An 18,166-nucleotide genomic window follows, 5' to 3' on the forward strand; every position below is an offset into this window, starting at 1 on the left:
AATTACTATTTGAATCACATTATATTTGATATCAACCTCCTTCATATTGCTGTCAATTAAATTTTAGATTAGGATTTTTTTTTAATCCTACCTTCCTCTCCCTCTTTCATGTACTCGAACAGACATGTGTGCAAATGCACATATATACCGTTTCCCTCCTGAGCTCCTGAGCAGAGAAGATAAAACAAATGTTAGTAAAGAGTTCTCCTGCACCAAATGAAAGTCATTTATCAGACAAGCTGCTTTACTCGTAACGCAGACATTTATGGAAACTTGCACTATCACAAAACACACACACACACACTCACACTGAGTCTACATAAAAGTACTGTCCAAGATTCTAAGCCTGAAGCTAAGCTTGGCTGATTAGGTATGTAAGGAGATGTGTTTACGTGTTTTGGGATTTACATATGGGAGTCAAAATTCATGTCCCTACTTCAAATTATATGAGCGATGTTTTAAAAAAAATAGGCTGTTTATTCTTACAGGAACACATGCAGTAGCATATCACTGACTATTTGTGTTTTAATTGTTTACAGGTAATTTCTCAACTGCGCATCCTGAGCCGCTCAGTCGCAGCAGGTTCAAAGTTTGACAGGGAGCTCTGGTCAAATGGACTGTCACCGATCCTGAACTTATGGAAGAAACTCAACCAGGTTGGTTGTCTTTGCCTTTTCATATTGAGTTTTTATTGCCCTTGTTCTGCAAACCAAATTGGAAAGCTGCATCTGTAGCTGTAAAGGACTTCATTTGCACCGATTTTATGTCATTTTTCATTTCCATACTAATACTGCAGCATTTCTACTGTCACTGCACATCAACTAGTTGTAATATCAGAAATGGGTGGAGGTCCAAAGTGCATGACTCTGAGGCAAATTAAATTAAAAAAAAAAGGAAAACTATTGAATGATCAAAAATTGGAGAAACACACAGTCCAGTTGGCAACAAAAAAAGAACAATAAGTAGATATACAGGAAGCAAATGGAGAAGGGGAGAGGCAAGGCTATATACACAGACAGGGCAGACTGTTCACATTTGAATACAATCAAACACAGGTCAACATGAGGTTCACAGCAGAGGGAAAGACCCAAAAGCAGGAAGTAAAGCCACGGTGAGACAACTAACCTTCCAAGTAAAACAGCAATAACAAAATGACGAATAAAATAACTGAAGCATGAAGACTAACATTAAACATGAAGACAGGGAAGAGGGAATGTAGAAAGCAGGGGGGTAATGGAAAAACTAGGAACACAAAGGGCCTTAACAAAACCAACAGACAATAAGGGTCGTGACACCTAATTAAAAGTTGTGGGAGGTAATCGGATATTACTAGTGCGGTCAAAGGCTGTCACACACAGTGCGTTAGCCCCTGGCTTGCTTGGCCAAGAAGTACTGCTGTGTGCAGTTGCTTGGAGACTGGCACATTTTCAAATTAAAGGGACATCTGCCTCCACCTTTAACAATTTAGTCACCATGTATCAGTCTCCTCTCTCTGCCTCTCATGCTGTCAAGCACACATGCTTACTGTCTCCTTCTCTCTCATTTACACTTATGTCTCCTCTCCTTCTGTCTCTCTTCTTGCTCTTTCAGTCTCTTGTAGATGGAGTTGTTTTGTGCTTACTGAAAGGAAAATGGTTAACTGTGTTAATTGTTGCCATTGTGTCACCAGCAAGCTTTCCATAGATCACAATCAACCTCTGGCTGCTTTCAATTAAGTATCCCTTTGTCATCAGCCAACCTTGTTGTTTGACCCTCAGTGGATCTGAACTTCCCAGTGTGCCATGTAAATGCACGTACTTGCATGTGTGCATTGTTTGTGCGTGCAAACGTTTATGGTTTGTGGAAAATATGTTAGAGGTGTGTGTGTGTGTGTGCATATGTACAGGCATATTTATTTTTGGCAAATCATTATGTAGTCTGGAAAGACATGGGCAGAGCATGATACAGCAGAGACTGTTTATTTGGCTTTTTAGTTACATTTTTGAATGGAAACAATAGCTGAGCTCTAGTCAATCTGAATCCCATCCAACCAGCTTTTTTCTTCATTGTCTGTCTTCATCCCTTGGTCCTGCTATCCTTCTCTTCCTCTCTTTTTTTGCCTCTTTCTCTAACTAAGTTGTTGCAAGTAAGCAAAATAGGATCCACGTATAGAGTGTGATGGTTCTAATAGATTACAACAAAATCCAAGCATTTCTATTTTTTTGTTTTTTTTATGGTATACTTTGTGTACAGAAGACAAAGTGTTTATCTATTGTAAACAAGTGCCCCTGTGTTTGCACTGTATGGAGCAAGAGAAAAAAAAATCCTGTTTAGTGATGCTGATGCTGATTTTACTGTAGGAATTTAGTATATGCATATATACATAGATCCATATGGAAATCCATAGATAATATTTCACCATTGTACTGTATAAGGGGGGAAAAAGATAGCATGCTAATGTAGCAGGAGTTCCTAAAGTGAACATACATCTTACTCTGAGTATTACGTAGACAATAGTTGTTGCAAATGAAATGAGAAATCAGCATTAAGTGCCATACACTGAACTAGAACACATTCAAAACCCCTCAGAAAGTCTTATGAACTCTACTGGGTGGAACCATCACCTCATTCTGTTTCAATGATTGTGGTACAGAACACTGTCATTTCATGTCAGTGCAAAATCGCCAATTTGTATACAGTTGCATTGACATCTGCAGGCTGCAGCATAAGAGTTGCATGATTTTATATAACCAGCAAACCATTCAGTATCTACAGATGAGATCATCGTAATCTTGAAAGAGACCACTCATCAGAAAGAAATATTTTTTCATAGGACGAAGGTGATCACGTAGAACAACTTCACATTGATGTACAGTGATCATTTCTGTATTGGAACAAGGAGACTCAAATAGCTATAGCTCTGTCATAGTTTCTCTCATGTCTCTCATCTATCAGGGCTCCACACTAATCCACCAGAAGGTGGACCCACCTACAGAGAGTCAGAAATCACCAGTCCTTTCATTCATTTCTCTGGAACAGTTCAATGCCATCCGCATGGTCCAGGTGGGTAAAAGCATTACAAATGGTAGCTACATTAAAAATGGGCCACCACATAATTACAGTATCCGAAGGCTTTTTTTTTTGGGGGGGGGGGGGGTAGGTAGTGGTACTCACTGTGTATGAATTCAACAGTAAAAGCAAAAGACTGAGACTTGTATGTAAATAAAGCTTGCTTTGTTTATTCAGAAAAAACTTATTAACATTACAAGCCATGAAGATGCATAAGCTAATTTCCCTTCATTGATTGTTCAAGTATGTTTATCATGTCATGTAATAGTTTTATTCATTTCTAGACACTCACAGTTATCTGTTTGTTTAAATGAACCAAGGCAATCAGTGGAAGCAGGCTTGATCACTACCTGCATCCAATAGCCATTTGTGTCATTATGACACATACAGTTGTGGTCATGTGAATGAATGTCATGGTAATTTGGGGCTTGATTGCACAGCATACAGTATGTACTGTATGTAAACTGTAAGTGTCATCACAGAGTATCCACCAGTCCCTGGCTGCACTGAGCAAGGTCATCCGAGGGACTCAACTGTTAACTCCAGAAGTCCAGAAACTGGCCACTGCCCTACTAAATCAAGAGGTAAGACAGGAAAAAGACAGAGAAACTCAACCCTAACACTCTATGTGCTATTTTATGCTTTTGAGTACATGTGTTATCTAGAGTTTTTTAATGTATCTCGTGATGATTTACTGAATGGGGCGTAGTGCAATAAATGTGGAATACAACTGAAAATAAAATAGAAGGCCTTACCCTGATAGTATTACAAATGCACACACAGTCCCAAATGCTGTATGCAATGCATCTTTTAACTCACATTTAACTTACATCTTTTTACAATGTTGCTGGAGGTTTCTAGCTCTTACCATAAAATACACAGTTAGCTCTATGTTCAGTGACAGTGACAGTGTAAAATAAAGCTTTCTTTTTACCATATTGTTTTAGAGGGGGACTGCAATTCTTTTTATTCTGTGGTGAAGTGAAGGCCACAGGGACAGGCCCGCATACAGTATACAGAGCTGACATGTAGACATGTAGCAAACACAATATGTATCCTTGTATGTCCCCAGGCTGAGTTGGGGACAAAGGGGATATTATGAGGTAGAGAAGAAGAGACACAGCCAACCTTTCACTCCTTCTGTGTGTAATCTCCAGAGAGAAGCCTTGGGCATAATTCCTATTTCGCTGCTTGCCTTCTCTCTCTTTTTGTATTAATCAGCAGGTTTTTAGTCTTATCCCCGTGCCCTCTCGACCAGCTCCAGTCTTTATCTGTCACATTTTGCAATCTTTGATTTCCTTACATTTTCTCTATCTTGCTAGCTTTTTCTTTTAATATGCAGTTATGGTAAAAGTAAAGTGCACCCTCTGTCTATTCTAAGGTTTTTATATTATCAGGACATAATAAAAAATCACATGGTTCTTACCAGGCAAATTAGGACAGTGCAACTTCAGATAAACAACAGCTCGCAACATATTTCATTGTGTCATTGTTTAACAAAAATTATGCCAAAAATTAGAAACTATGTAAGACTAGGAACACCCAATGATCCAGTAGCCCAAAGAACCACTTTTAGCTGCAATAGTAACTTTTTCTGTATGACGTTATCAGTATTTCACATCATTGTGGAGGAATTTTGGCATATACTTCTATATGATGTTGCTTCAGTTCATTGACATTTGCGGGGATTTACTGTTTCTTTCCTGTTGTGGTTTGGAGTTTGACTGGGACCGCTGCTGTTTGCTGCTGCGGTTGGGATCACTGACCTGTTTTAGGACTCAATTTGGCCAAGCTTAAGCTGTCAGACAGATGGCATCATATTTGACTCGTATACAAAGGATCTGACTGTCAACTCAATGACTGCAATGTGCACAGGTCTGGCTTCAGAACAAGCCAAAATCATCGCCCTTCTATCACCATTCTTGACAGTTAGTGTTTGTGCTGATATATTGTGTATGATTTTCTCCAAACATGGTGCTGTGACATGTGGCCAAACATCTCCACTTTGGTCTCATCTATTCTAAGAACAACATATAATATGCTGAGACCTATAGAATCTATGATCCAACCCTTGGGTTTTTTGCAGTTTCTCTGAGCATTGCATGGTCTGATTTTTGGGGGAAGTTGCTGAGATGTTCACTGATGGGAAGATTGGCAGCAATTTTGAATGCTTTCCACTTGTGAATAATCTTTATCAATAGATAGACTTTAAATTCTTTTGAATTACCTTATAACTCTTCCTAGATTGATGGGCAACAACAAACACTGCTCCAGACCAGAAAACTGCCAGAAGCTTTGCTTTTATAGAGGTGTTCGTACTTGCTGATGACCACTCTGCATTGGTTTATCACCACCTTGCTGGTACTTACCCTCTTAATTGCTACTGAAACAAGAAGGGTCTACTTTGTTTTCCACACGTCTTGTACATTTTGGGTATTTTTTTTTTTTTTAGTTTGTTTGTTGGTTTTAATAAATGTCACTGTGTAATGTGTAATGATTTGTAGTTCATCTGAGGTTATGTTTACCTTATTATAAGACCTACTAAAGACTGAACTTTTTATCATGTTCTGATATATAAAACCTATTCTGAATTTCCAAATAATAAAATATTTTAGTGATTTAAAAATATATGTAATTACAATTAAGTCAGTTATAAATGGGAACTGTACATATAATGTATTAAATAAAACAAAGCCATTTGTTTTATAATTTATAATTATATCTCTATATCATCTAATTTATATCTCAATTATAATTCTGTATCACAAAAATACTGTCCATCATCTGTTAGCACACTATGGTCTAAATAAAAACATATTTTAGATTTTAGACTTTTTTTAAAAGTCTGATTTCCATTTTTAAGCGTTCATTTTACAAGAGTGCCATAATTTACCATTTCTATGCCCTGATGTGGGTACACTTTACACCTTTTCCATTATTTACATTGTTTTCCTAAAAGAGCATACTTTAATTTAATTCCATTTTAACTGACCTATGTAACTACTCGGTGCTGTATATGAAACAGATGCAGTTACAGTTTTTATACAGGTTTTTATAAGAGTTCTGTTCAGCCTTCTCTGAGCTTTTTCCTTTATGGCCTGTCTAAAGATTTTCTCTCTGTAATATGCATAATCTCGATACTATGTTTTACTTGTTCGATAAACACAGAAATGCATTTTGTTAGCTGTATAGATCAGGAGAATTTTTTCAATATCATATCTTTTTATCATAGCTCTTTTTCTTTTTTATATAAAAAAAGATCATAAATTTTGACCCACAATATTGTTTGAGGCTCTCTGACGTGTAGCTTCTCCCAGAGAGGGAGCATTTCTTGAGAACTAAATCAGAGTTTTGCCAAAAAAGATTTTGCCTAGAGTATAAAAATGTTGTTGTACCGTGGAAAAAGCAGCAGCAGCTGTTATGTTTCCTGTTGCACATTTTGCAGAAACACAAAATTCTCAGCATACATCGAATTTACTGGCAGCTAAATTTTTAACAAACACCTGATGACTTCTGTGACCCTAGCTGGCAGTATTTTTACATCACTGACAAGAAGCCCCTGAGTGAATTGGCCTAAGTGTGATTCTCCCCACAATGCTACAGTATGTGACTATAATATTTGGTCCAAACATTATTTTAAACCTGAGTAATTTAAAGAAACTTTATCACTGTCCAAGCAGTAAGTATTTAAGCATGTACAGGTTCAGTTATTTATGACTATATAAAGCCAAGGTTTCCAGGGGGGCAAACTAAGCAGACAATGATATTCTTCCCTCACACCAAAAGTTCAGTTGGCTGTCCTCCATGAGCCTGACTGAGGAGTTTTTCTATCTCGCTGTGGCCAGGTTTGGTGCTGAGAAAATCAATGTGTTTTTGGGGGGTTTTGCTTGTTTTTTTTTCTTTTCTTTTTGTTTCTTTTTTTGTTTTGAAAGTTCTTATGTTGCGACTGGGCACTACTACTACTACTACAAATGTCACTGAAAATTTTTACACAAGCAGAAAATTTAAATATGAGGTCAGATATAGCACCGGTAAAATAAGTGCCTTTGAAAGTGGGTGCTTCTTACGGTAAGGCCTTGAATTTGTATTACACATTCAATTTTTTAAATATTACTTGAAAAAATCCTAATTACATACAACAGATACGCAGTTAACGTTTAGTGTCTTTTATAACAAAACAGAATATAAATTAGATTGGAGTCTTTACAGGAAATACTGTTGCATACAATGAGCAGATCACATGGATTAATGCCATTTTGCATTTGGGCTTCTATTAAAACCGACTGTTACTAATTAACCCCGTTTAAATCAGAGAAGGTTAGAATGAGCTGATGATGCAATTTATGCATTTGAAAAATGCTCCATTTATGCTTGTGATAATGGAAAAGTGTAGCAGGCACAGTTCTGAGGGGATCAGCTCTGCTGCCCTTTTTCTCAGCTGTGCAGTAAAAAATAATTACATGACTGGAAAGAACCCAAACGACCTACCTTCTGATGGGGGGGTTGGGTTGTATGAGAGTCATAAGCAGTGCTGCAAGACGGAAAAAGTGTTACCACTACCTTCATTTGATAGAAAGAGCATGATTATCAGGACATGGTGAGCGATGAGGAAATGGCTTTTTGATTAAAGGTGAAGTAATCTCTGTGATCAGTTAGATTTTCAGTACCACTTGTAGTAATTCGCAGGCCAATACTAATCATCATCATAGAAGCTTGGGTTTGTAACCAAAAAGTAGTTATTCAACATATTATCAACACATACATCGATCAGGCATAACATTAAGACCACTTACAGGTGACGTGATTAAGACAGATTTTCTCTTCATTATGGCACCTGTTAGTGGGCGGGATATATCAGTCGGGGTGCTTATGCTGACCCCTATCCACTGCTGAAAGCACCAGCAATGGCACATAAGTATCAGAACTAGACCACGGAGAAATGGAAGAAGTTAGCCTGGTCTGATGCACATCATGTGCATGACCGGGTGTGTTCACTGCTCACTTGGGGAACACCTGGCACCAGGATGCAGAAAAAAGGAAAGCCAGCAGAGGCAGTTCGCTGCTTTGGGCAATGTTCTGGTAGGAAACCTTGCCTCCTGCTACCTACCTAAACATTGTTGCAGACCTTGTACACACTTTCATTGATATATCAGGTAATCCCTGATGGCTGTGGCCTCTTTCAGCAGGATAATGTGGCATGCCACAAAGCAAAAATGGATCAGGAATGGTTTGAGGAGCACAACAACAAGTTTGAGGTGCTGATTTGGCCTCCAAATTCCCCAGATTTCAATTAATTGAGCATCCAGGATTCAATTGCTCAATTGAGCTAAAGGGGTGCCAATACAATATTAGGTAGGTGGTTATGATGTCATGTCTGATCGGTGTATATTGATTGCATTCCTGTATACATTTGGTTTGTGTCTCTGTTTTCTGCCACCCTTATCTTGTTAAAAAACAAAAATTAAAACAGCATTTTACACTTATTTGTACCCTACAAATGGCAGTGACTTAACTTAAACCGGCATGTTTTTCCTCCTGAGACACTTCAGTGCAACACACACACATACATACACACACCCAACCACGCAGCAGGAGAGTGAGTGAATGGTTGACTTGCAGCTGAGAGACATGCAAAGTCTCTTTTATTTCCATTATGGCTTTCATGCCTAAATAACACCAAATTCTCAATTCTCAGCCTCCTGCTGTGCATGTTTGTGCATGTGTGTGTGTGTGTGAGTCAAATCTTTGATCTCTGTTTAACGGTAACATACACGGCCTAACGTGTTCAGGAGTTAACATTCTTCTCCTGAGGGAAGCTTTCCTTTTCCAACCCTGCTAACATTTTACATTTGTCTGTGACTTCCAAATTTAGACATTTCAGATATTGCTGCACGGACAAGACTGTCTGTGGATCTGCAACAGTTACTTACATGAGGAGACAGACAGACAATACTGTTTGTATTTTTTCTCTTGTAATGGAAAAATACAAGAGTATTTTTCCATTGTGAAGTTTAAGTTAGCATTGTAACAAGTCACAAATATATTTGGTATTTTACAATGTAAAAAATAGTGCCAGAGATTTATCTCAGTATCACCCAGCTGTAACTTTTTTGCATGTCATGACAGAAATTGAGGAGGGCATGTCACCAGTGACATCACAGAAACTTAAATATAGATTGCATTTTAGCTGGACCAGAGTGAGGGTGTAGCTGGGCGCAGCGTGCCCTTCAGTGACTTACACATATTGTTAAATTTGTATTTTGAATCGTGTCAAGGCAACTCGACAGGGGCTGATGTTGCTGCAGTCCTCCTGCAGATTAACTGTGGCTTGGCTGCCAGCATGGTTAGGAGAAGGAAATAGAGGCAGGTTCACATAGTGGCAGAGTAAACCTGCAGAGTACCCCTGTTTTGTTTTTGTTTGTTTTTTAAAAAAAACATGGTTTACATCACTCTTTTGCTTATACTCGTTTTTGTGATTTTTGTTTTTATTATTGCTTGCATTGACCTTTATTCTCTGTGCTTGTTTCCTCTTGTCTCAGTGTCCTTTAACATGGCAGAACAAATGGGAGGGACCAGAGGAGCCAATGCAGTACCTTAGAGCTGTAGTAACACGGGCCCTCGCCATACAGGTAACGCATGATGGATGGTATAGCGAAAAGACATAATCTGCTGTCTTTCTTTAGGAACCTGCTTTTCACCACAGTCAGAAAAAGAATATTCAAACATCTATGAACATGCTATGCAATACATGACAAATAAAGGGTTCTCTCCGGGTACTCTGGTTTCCTCCCACAGTCCAAAGACATGGAGTTAGTATAATTGAAAACCCTAAATTGCCCATGTGAATGTGAGTGCGAATGGTTGTGTGTGTCTATATGTTAGTCCTGTGACAGACTGGCGACCTGTACTGGGTGTACCCTGCCTCTCGCCTTGGGATAGCCTCCAGCCCCCCCGCAACCCTGAAAAGGATAAGTGGAAGAGAATGGATGGATGGAAAAGTGCAAAAGTTTTGAGGCTTAATGCCACAATGGGAAATGGGTGCCAAAATATATGGAAAATCAGTACATAAGGCAAAAAAAAGAGTTTGCACAAAGCTCATTATTTGTTATGGTCACCTTTATTCTGTAACACAGCCTGAACACCTTTAGGCAGACTTAATTGCAATTTCTTTAAGTAGTCTTCTGGAATAGTTCTCCAGGCTTCTTGAAGGACATTCAAAGCTCTTCTTTGGATGTTGGCTTCCTTTTGTTCTCTTCTCTCTAAAGATAATTCCACACTGCTTCAATAATGTTGAAGTCTGTGTTTTGGGAATGCCAATCCATGACTAATAGTGTTCTACTGTGTGTTTCCACTGTCCAGGTATGTTTTTACTACACTGGCAGTGTGTTTGGGATCATTATCATGCTCGAAAATGAAACTGTTGCCAATCAGACGCTTTTTAGATAGTACTGCATGGTGGTTCATTATGTGATAGTACTTTCCAGTGTTGATAATTACATTAAATTTTGGCAAGATCCCTAACCCCACTGGCTGAAATACAACCACAGCCATGTCAGAGCCTCAACCATGTATTATAAATGGTTATAGACACTCGCCGTTGTCCAAATTTCAAATTTGGATCCATTACTCCAAAAGACCTATTGGCACCGATTTTCAGTTCAGTAATTTAGCATACCTCAGCATTTTCTCCCTGTTTCCCTTCCTCAAGAATGGCTCCTTGATAGCTACCCTTCCACTGAGAGCAATTCTGATGAGGCTTCAGTAGATGGATCAACTGAAGGTTCAGAGGACTATGACAGTCCTGTACTCCACTTACCCAGTTTGCTCAGGCTTTTTAACGAAACTCTACACACCGTTCCGAGATATGGCACATTTTTGGCTAATTGTTCTTTTGGAATCACCTTGTTCGTGCAAATATATGTGTTGTCTTCTCCACTTTTGTAAATAATGCGTTGGTTCTTTGCACAGGTTTATCTCTTAAAGTTAGGTGTAATTTTCTACACATGAATGAATAATAGGTCAGTGTTTAAGTGGCTTGACAACCAAAAAGAAACCCAAATATTTCCCTGAAAATGGTCAGGCACAAGGACTGGAGTGAAACTGAGTGTAAAAGCAGCCAATGTCCAAAGAAAAACACTGAAAGACCTTCAAAAAAATGTGAAGAACTATTGCTTGAGACCACTTTGAAAAATTAAAAGAAATTAAAAGCTCCATAGAAGCAAAAGAAAAAGTCTTTGCACCGTAGTGTGTAACAGTTGTGATCATTTAGTTTTAATTATTTCTTCAGGGGCTGAAATTCACAAGAGCCCACTACTATAAGAGCACCTTTGTCCTCAACAAAACATGGTATTTTCTGATGACCTAAGTTAAAAATTGAGATGGCCTTGAGAATCCTCTGTAGTGCTGCTCTCAAAGGAAGGAGTAGAGTAGAGCGTAAGAGTTTTCTAATCAGCATTTGAGGGATCCATTTAAATTCATCATGCATTTATCCTACCCAGAGCTTTGTCATTCAGCAGTGATGAATATTAACAGATTTTTCTTTTTAATTTTAATTCCAAAGGATTTAAAGAGAACCTCGCATTTCAGAGATCATAAAACATGAAGTGGAATCCCACTTTTTATAAACGGATCTCAAAACAACAAGAGGCCTGTAAGCTGAATTTGCGGTACTTTACATTATGACATACAGGGTGGTCTAGGCAATATGTTTATTAAAATGCTGCCAGAAAAATTCTTATGTTGTTTTCAATAGGGGTACATAAATAAAAGGGGATTATTCTATAAAAGCAGGAGGTTCTGGGAAGTGTCAGCCTTAGGTTGGTGCCAGGAAATAAGGGTTCTGGCGGAAATTCCTCTCTATCTCCGCTCAACTGTGTCTGACTGTACGCCTACTTCAATATGTTCTGGCAGACTAGAATGCACACATACACCCTCACGTTCAGAAATTATTTCTGTGTGGATGCATTTCATTATCTGCGTGGGCGAGCCTCCCTGCCTCTGTCTGTCTGCTGGCCTGCCTGCCTACCCATCTGTTTGTGTGTATGTCTGCCTGATACTCGATTTCTGTTTTTTTTCTGTTTTTTTGCTCTGTCTGCTAGCCTCCCTGTCTACCTGCACTCCATCTGTCTTAGTATGTGTCTGTCTAGAGGCTGCGCTGTCCTTAACTGTCTGTTTCTGCCCATCAGCACTGAGTGATATCTCTGTTTGCAGCATGTCTGTATTCTATTAGCTAATCAGCGTAATAAAGGCGGACTCTTCCAGAGCTGCAGCTGTGTGGAGCTGCTGAAGAATAAAAAGCCAACAGCACAGCAGTGCACCCAGATGAACAGGACGACCTTGACAGCACTCAAATGCTTGCACACATACAGTATATACGCACAAATAGCATGAGCAACATCAGCACAACTCGGTTCGCTTTATTATTAATGCCCCAAAATCTTTCTTGGTGCATGCCTTGCTTTGATTATGTGTGCCCACATGCGCCCGGCTGCAAGTGTGTACTTGTGTGGATGTGAAGCTAGGATTTATGCATATTTCTTCTTGACATAAAGCGCATCTCAGTTTATCTCTAAAGCCAGTGCAGACTGATTCTGTGGTAAAAGTGAATCTATTAATAAAAGAGATTGGATCTCTATTGGAGAGATAAAATGTTTGCTCATTCCGCCTCCATTTGTCAGCATTTTTCTTCAGTTGACATTAAATCTTAGAGCTGCAGCCAACCGGGCTTAAATAATCTTTTGTATTTATAAAGTTTAAAAGCACAGTAAAATCAGTTGTGCTCTGCAGCATTTACCAGTAATAAAGTAAAGTATTTTTGCTTGCCACACAATTTAATAATTTCTTTATCCCTTTTTGTTGTGCCACAATAGAAGGCTGACATCTAATCAAAGCAGATGTTGCTGAATGTAGCAGACTGCATCAACATATTGGACGGGGCTAACAAAGCTCCAAGTCCATCTGCGCAGAATTACACACAGAATTATGTTTAACATCACTGTTTGTCTGGGTTAAGCATTTATTTTATTTTACTGTTTTTGCACAAAACCCAAGAATCTGGGAGTGTTTCCAGGATTATTTTTAAAGTTGGGGTGGCAAATCTTAATACTTGATTATAAATACAGTTAAGAAATTGCTGTAGAAAATATTCTGCATGGTTTTTGATCTCATGCACAGACCTTGTACAGATATATTTTGGGAAAAGCATCACTGCACGTTGTTTTGTATTTAATTACTCTCTTGCAAAGTGCTGAAACACGTATTTAGACTCATTACTTAAAAGAGAAGGATAGAAATAGAAATGGCATTACATAGAAATACCTTAATCAAGTACATTAAAACTGTACCTCAGAATAGTGCTTCTGTAAATGTACACCACTAGCCCTGTCCACGCGCTCATAAAATGGCGTTGGGCTTTGTAAGGTTTGTGGGCGTGCGTCTGTATGTGTATTATGTTCCCATTAGTGCATAATTGGTGTTCCAGTTTTATCAGCTTGTTGATGCGGTGATAAAAAGGTGAGGCATTAAATGGCCTATTAGCAACATTAGGCTGTACATTTTATTCTCTCCCTTTGTGACCGTTTTGGCTCCAATTTACAAATACACAATAACTGAGACAAAAATTACTCTGTCCAATTTAGGAATCATTCCACTGAAAGATACATGCTGGGTCCATGTATCTTTGGACCGTGACATTATTTATTATTTTAGCTGTTCCCCAAAATGTGGTCAAGTTACAGTTACATGATGAATATGAGTTTGAATTTCAACCTTTCACCTTTAATTTAAAGGTTTGAATGAAAATATTAGCCGTAATGTTTTTCTGAACAGTTCGGTGTTTTTAGAGGTTCAATATGTAATTGGACAAATTAACATATTAATAAATACTTTCTTGAAATGACCCCCTGAAGTGTGGCACTCGTGGCCCTCTCCAAATAATGGTTTTCCTGCTGTGTGTGTGTGTGTGTTTGGCCATTACTGCTGCTCTGTTCAGTTGTTGTTGATCGACTCAGACCAGGTGATTAACTCTGCAGAATATTCCACTACTTTACTTTTCAAAACCTGATGGATTGCTTTTACAGTATGTTTTGGTTCCATCTGTGCAGTGCCATGAAGACAAATATTTGCCCCCTTCCTGATTTCTTCGTTTTCTGTTTTGTTTATTTTTTTCATATTTGTCACATTCACCTGTTTCAGATCATCAAAAACAAGCTTTAATATTAGAGAAAGATGACCCAAACAAATATAAAAAGTCCTACACCGTGTTACCGTGATGTGGTGTAGCTAAGCTGTTCAGACCCATCTCTGTGCCTTTTTCTTTCCTCAGAGTGCTCTGGGTTCCAGAACTCGCTGGCTTTTGTCTTGGATGTTTATGGCAAAGTCTAATCTGTTCTTTCTGTTTTTGAGGCTGGTGACTGGTTTGCATCTTGTAATGAATCTCCTTCTCTTTATGGTAGACCTGGATAATGATATGTCCCCTCCTGAAGAGTGTCCTTCCACTCAGCTGAATGTTATAAAGGGTTTTTTCATGGGAAAGGACCCTGTGGTCATCTGGCACTGTTATCTTCAGTGGATGTCTAAACCTTTTTATGTTGCAGTGCTCACCGGTGTGTCCCAAATGCACTCAATTCTTGATCTGACCACTCCTAAAGTCCCTGCTACCTCTCTGTTGGGTTTGTTTAGTGTATGTAGCCTGAGGACGGCCTGTTCCTCCTGCAGTGAGTGCTCCTTTGACAGCATATTTTGGATTAACCCAAACAGCTTCCACTCTTCAGCTTATATCCGGACCTCTGACCTGCCCAATTTATGGAAAAATGTACCCCATACTTGGCCATAAAACAGCTTTATAATTATGTATCCAATTACATCTGAGCCTCTGTTTATAAAGACACCTACAGTGGTTAATGCACTTTTTGTTTGTGTTTGGTTTTTTTGTTCAACCCCTCCAATTAAAACTGTGCTACACTTTAAGCCCATAGTCATTATTTAACTGAAAGTAGAATAAGCTCTGGTACACACACACAAAAAAACCCAAAAGCACATGGATCTAACTGTATGTTTTATTTTATGAGAAGCTCAACACAAGCATGGAACGTAAACACGTTTTTTAGACTCCAAATCTGTGTCATATTTCCATGTGACATAAAACTGTGTGACGCCTTTGTGTAACAGATTTTATGCCTGCATTATGTGTTAGCTTTGAGTCTTTATTTTTGATTTGCTAAGTATTTGGCTCATTAATCTTTGCGTCTACACGTCTCTCTGTTTCTGTTTGTCTGTCTTTCTTTGCATACAGAGTTGGGTGGAACGTGCAAATAGACAGGCACTCCTGTCAGACATCCTAGATCTATCTGAGCTATTTCACCCTGATACCTTTCTCAATGCTTTGAGACAGGAAACTGCCAGGTAACACACACACACACACACAAACACACACACTGGACACTTTTATAGGGGATTGAATAAGTGTATGTATCAATGTTAAAAAACGTATATTCATTTTGCTTTTTTTAAGGACCATGTCCTGTTCTATGGATAGTTTGGTGTTTGTTTCATCATGGAGGAGTCCAATTGCACAAGCAAAACTACAAGTAAAGGTAAAGCCACATGAAACATACAGTAATCTACTGCTCATGCATGCAAACATCAGATCCTCACCTCCATCTACAGAAGAATAAAGGTGCTATAAACAAGGTAGACTGGCTGAGTGATAATTATTGGAGGAGAAGACAGCAAGAATAGATACAGATGCAGATAAGGAGGCAGGAGTTACAATACTGAAGAAAAAGGAGAAACTGGGGGTAAAAGAAAAGCAAAGAATTAGCCATTGTGCCAGATCTCAACTCTTTCAGAAGGGTACGTTACCCAGAATTATGCCTGATCATGGTACATGGGGATCACTCAGCTAACCCAAACTGCACTTTTGGAAATGTGCTCGGGCACAGCAAAGATCCCCCTGGTGTGAGTAAAGCCTTTATTAGGGACAAGGCCGCTGCTTTTGACAGCAGCCAGCTCAGGTCTCTGGTGCGTTTTGGATACATTGTGTAATTCTAGTCTTTTCTGACCAAACAAAACTGTGCAGCACTCCTCTCAGTCATCAGTTATTCATTTTATGCTCTGATTTAAGGGTGATATAACTGTCTTTAATATAATACTTTGAGGCAATACTTCTATTACTCTCATGCCAATAAAAATTGGCACAGTTTGACATGCGCTTAGTTAAAATACACAAAGAGAGAAGGAAAGGGTGTTGGTGCTGACAAAGAGGCTGCAGCTGCAGGGAGGGAAGGGGAAAACACTCAGACGTCTGACAGAGAAAGTGAAAGGATATAATTGTTGTGAAGCAATGAGCTCTCTTACACACACACACACACACACACACACACACACACACACACACAATATGTAAAAACATTTTCTGGATTTGTGTCTTGCTCTCACTCTCTGGGTTTTTCTTTCCCAGATTATGGTGATTTAGTACTTGTATGTGTGTGTCTGATTTGACGCCAGAGTTCCCTTTATTGTCTGTCCTACTGTGGAAAATCCCTGAGTCACTGGACTGACTTCACTTGATGTCTCTTTCATGTAGTATGTAGCATGCTAGTTAATCTGGGAAGGGCTCCCACCAGCGTTCAGCATTTAAGTCACAGAGTCGCTGTTTTCCCGTTGTTCCATTTTCACGTGTCTGTTTCTCTCGTTCACCTTATCATTTGCATTTTCTTTGTAGATTGGAGGTCTCCAGTTGGAGGGTTGCAGTTTTGATGGTGTCCATCTTTGTGAGAACCAGCATGATTCTCCCAGCGTGTCAGCTGTCCCGACTTGCTACATGGCCTGGGTTCCACAGGTATGCATGTGTTCTTAAAAGAGAGAACCACTCTGTGCAGCACCTGAAAGTAATCATCTTAAATGTTTTGTTCAAGATTTCCAAAGCCCACGGCAATGTCGTCTTTCAAAACCCAAACATGTACAGTTTAAGATAATAAATTGTATAAAACAGAATTCTTTTTGGTTACATTTTAGGGTTTTGGCAGCAATTGTTTGCAGTGTTATTTGAAAAGTGACACAAATGGCTACATAATTTCTTAAACAGTTGCCAGGTGCTCTCATGTCAGTTGACTACTCGGTTAATGAAGTACTTGTTCTTTGACCTGGGATGTTGCGTTATGTTGGAAATTATACAAATTACACAAATAAGTCAAAGTCTGAAGAACACTGAGGATTTGTGCAAATTTTAGTTTTTTGCTGTTTATGCTTCAGTCACACAGGTAGAGCCCAGCCAAACATATGACTGATATGACTGATATTTGCTAACATGTAACAGTTGATAAATACTAATTTAAAAAGTAATGAAGAGACGAGAGGATCGTCTTTCAATTGTGTTATAAAATTTTTCAGTGTTGATGTTGCATAGTTTGTCCAACAGTGGGCACTATACAGCTTCAGTGTTGGCATTGAGACATGTTTATTTTTAACTTGGATTGTTAATTATTTTAGTAACAATTCATAAATAACAACATGTGACAAATATTAACAGGGAAATTTGTTTAAGCTTTATGTGTCTAAAAGGAAAAAACATTTGACTGTTTGTCATATTTGTAAAACACTGAATATCAGTATTGGTTTTAAAAATCTTCTGTGGGTCCCTAAAAATAATTAGTGGTCATTGTCAGCCTGTCTGGCTTTTTATTAACACGATTCTTGTGCAGCATGTCTTTATGGTCAGTTTTTAAAACCGTTCAACGTAACTACAGCCCACAGACTCTTGGTTTGCTAGACACCAAATATTTGAGTGCTCCAGAAAAGAATCGCTCTAAAATTTCAGTGTGGACGTCAAGCTTAGGTTTTTTTCATAGCGAGTCATCCAAACCATGCAGCGGCATATTAATGTCTAACCTCATGTTGTGGATGGATTGTCTCAGGTCTTCTCTTGATGAAGTTGGGTCTGTTTTTGGCGTCTTCTTCTTACCATGTGATTGCATTTGTCTCTGTCCATCGGGACCCGCACAAACTTTTATTGAGGGGAAAAAAGTTCATCCTCATCCTCCATCTTTGCTGGGCTAAGAAATTGCTAATGATGTCAGACTTAAGAGGTTGACTGGGCTCTACAGGCTGGTCTTGAGAC

General features: G+C 38.8%; 1 protein-coding gene and 1 long non-coding RNA gene across 4 annotated transcripts in view; one reads left to right on the forward strand and one right to left on the reverse strand.

Moving 5' to 3' along the window:
- dync2h1 (dynein cytoplasmic 2 heavy chain 1) overlaps positions 1–18,166 on the forward strand; it is a 115,907-nt gene that overhangs the window by 94,834 nt on the left and 2,907 nt on the right. For all 3 annotated transcript variants that reach the window (XM_025898120.1, XM_005474647.4, XM_005474648.4), the window contains 7 exons: positions 540–656; positions 2,935–3,042; positions 3,531–3,632; positions 9,588–9,677; positions 15,341–15,450; positions 15,560–15,641; positions 16,772–16,888. In XM_025898120.1, the coding sequence (XP_025753905.1) occupies positions 540–656; positions 2,935–3,042; positions 3,531–3,632; positions 9,588–9,677; positions 15,341–15,450; positions 15,560–15,641; positions 16,772–16,888 (726 nt within the window). The remainder of the gene's footprint in view (positions 1–539; positions 657–2,934; positions 3,043–3,530; positions 3,633–9,587; positions 9,678–15,340; positions 15,451–15,559; positions 15,642–16,771; positions 16,889–18,166) is intronic.
- LOC106097978 (uncharacterized) lies at positions 3,502–7,864 on the reverse strand. The gene is made up of 3 exons (XR_001224049.2): positions 7,842–7,864; positions 7,537–7,579; positions 3,502–3,620 (listed from the first exon to the last, which is right to left on the reverse strand). It is a non-coding gene; the product is annotated as an uncharacterized LOC106097978 (long non-coding RNA).

The sequence above is a fragment of the Oreochromis niloticus genome, linkage group LG14 (assembly GCF_001858045.2).
Source record: "Oreochromis niloticus isolate F11D_XX linkage group LG14, O_niloticus_UMD_NMBU, whole genome shotgun sequence".
In the NCBI taxonomy this organism is placed as follows: domain Eukaryota; kingdom Metazoa; phylum Chordata; class Actinopteri; order Cichliformes; family Cichlidae; genus Oreochromis; species Oreochromis niloticus.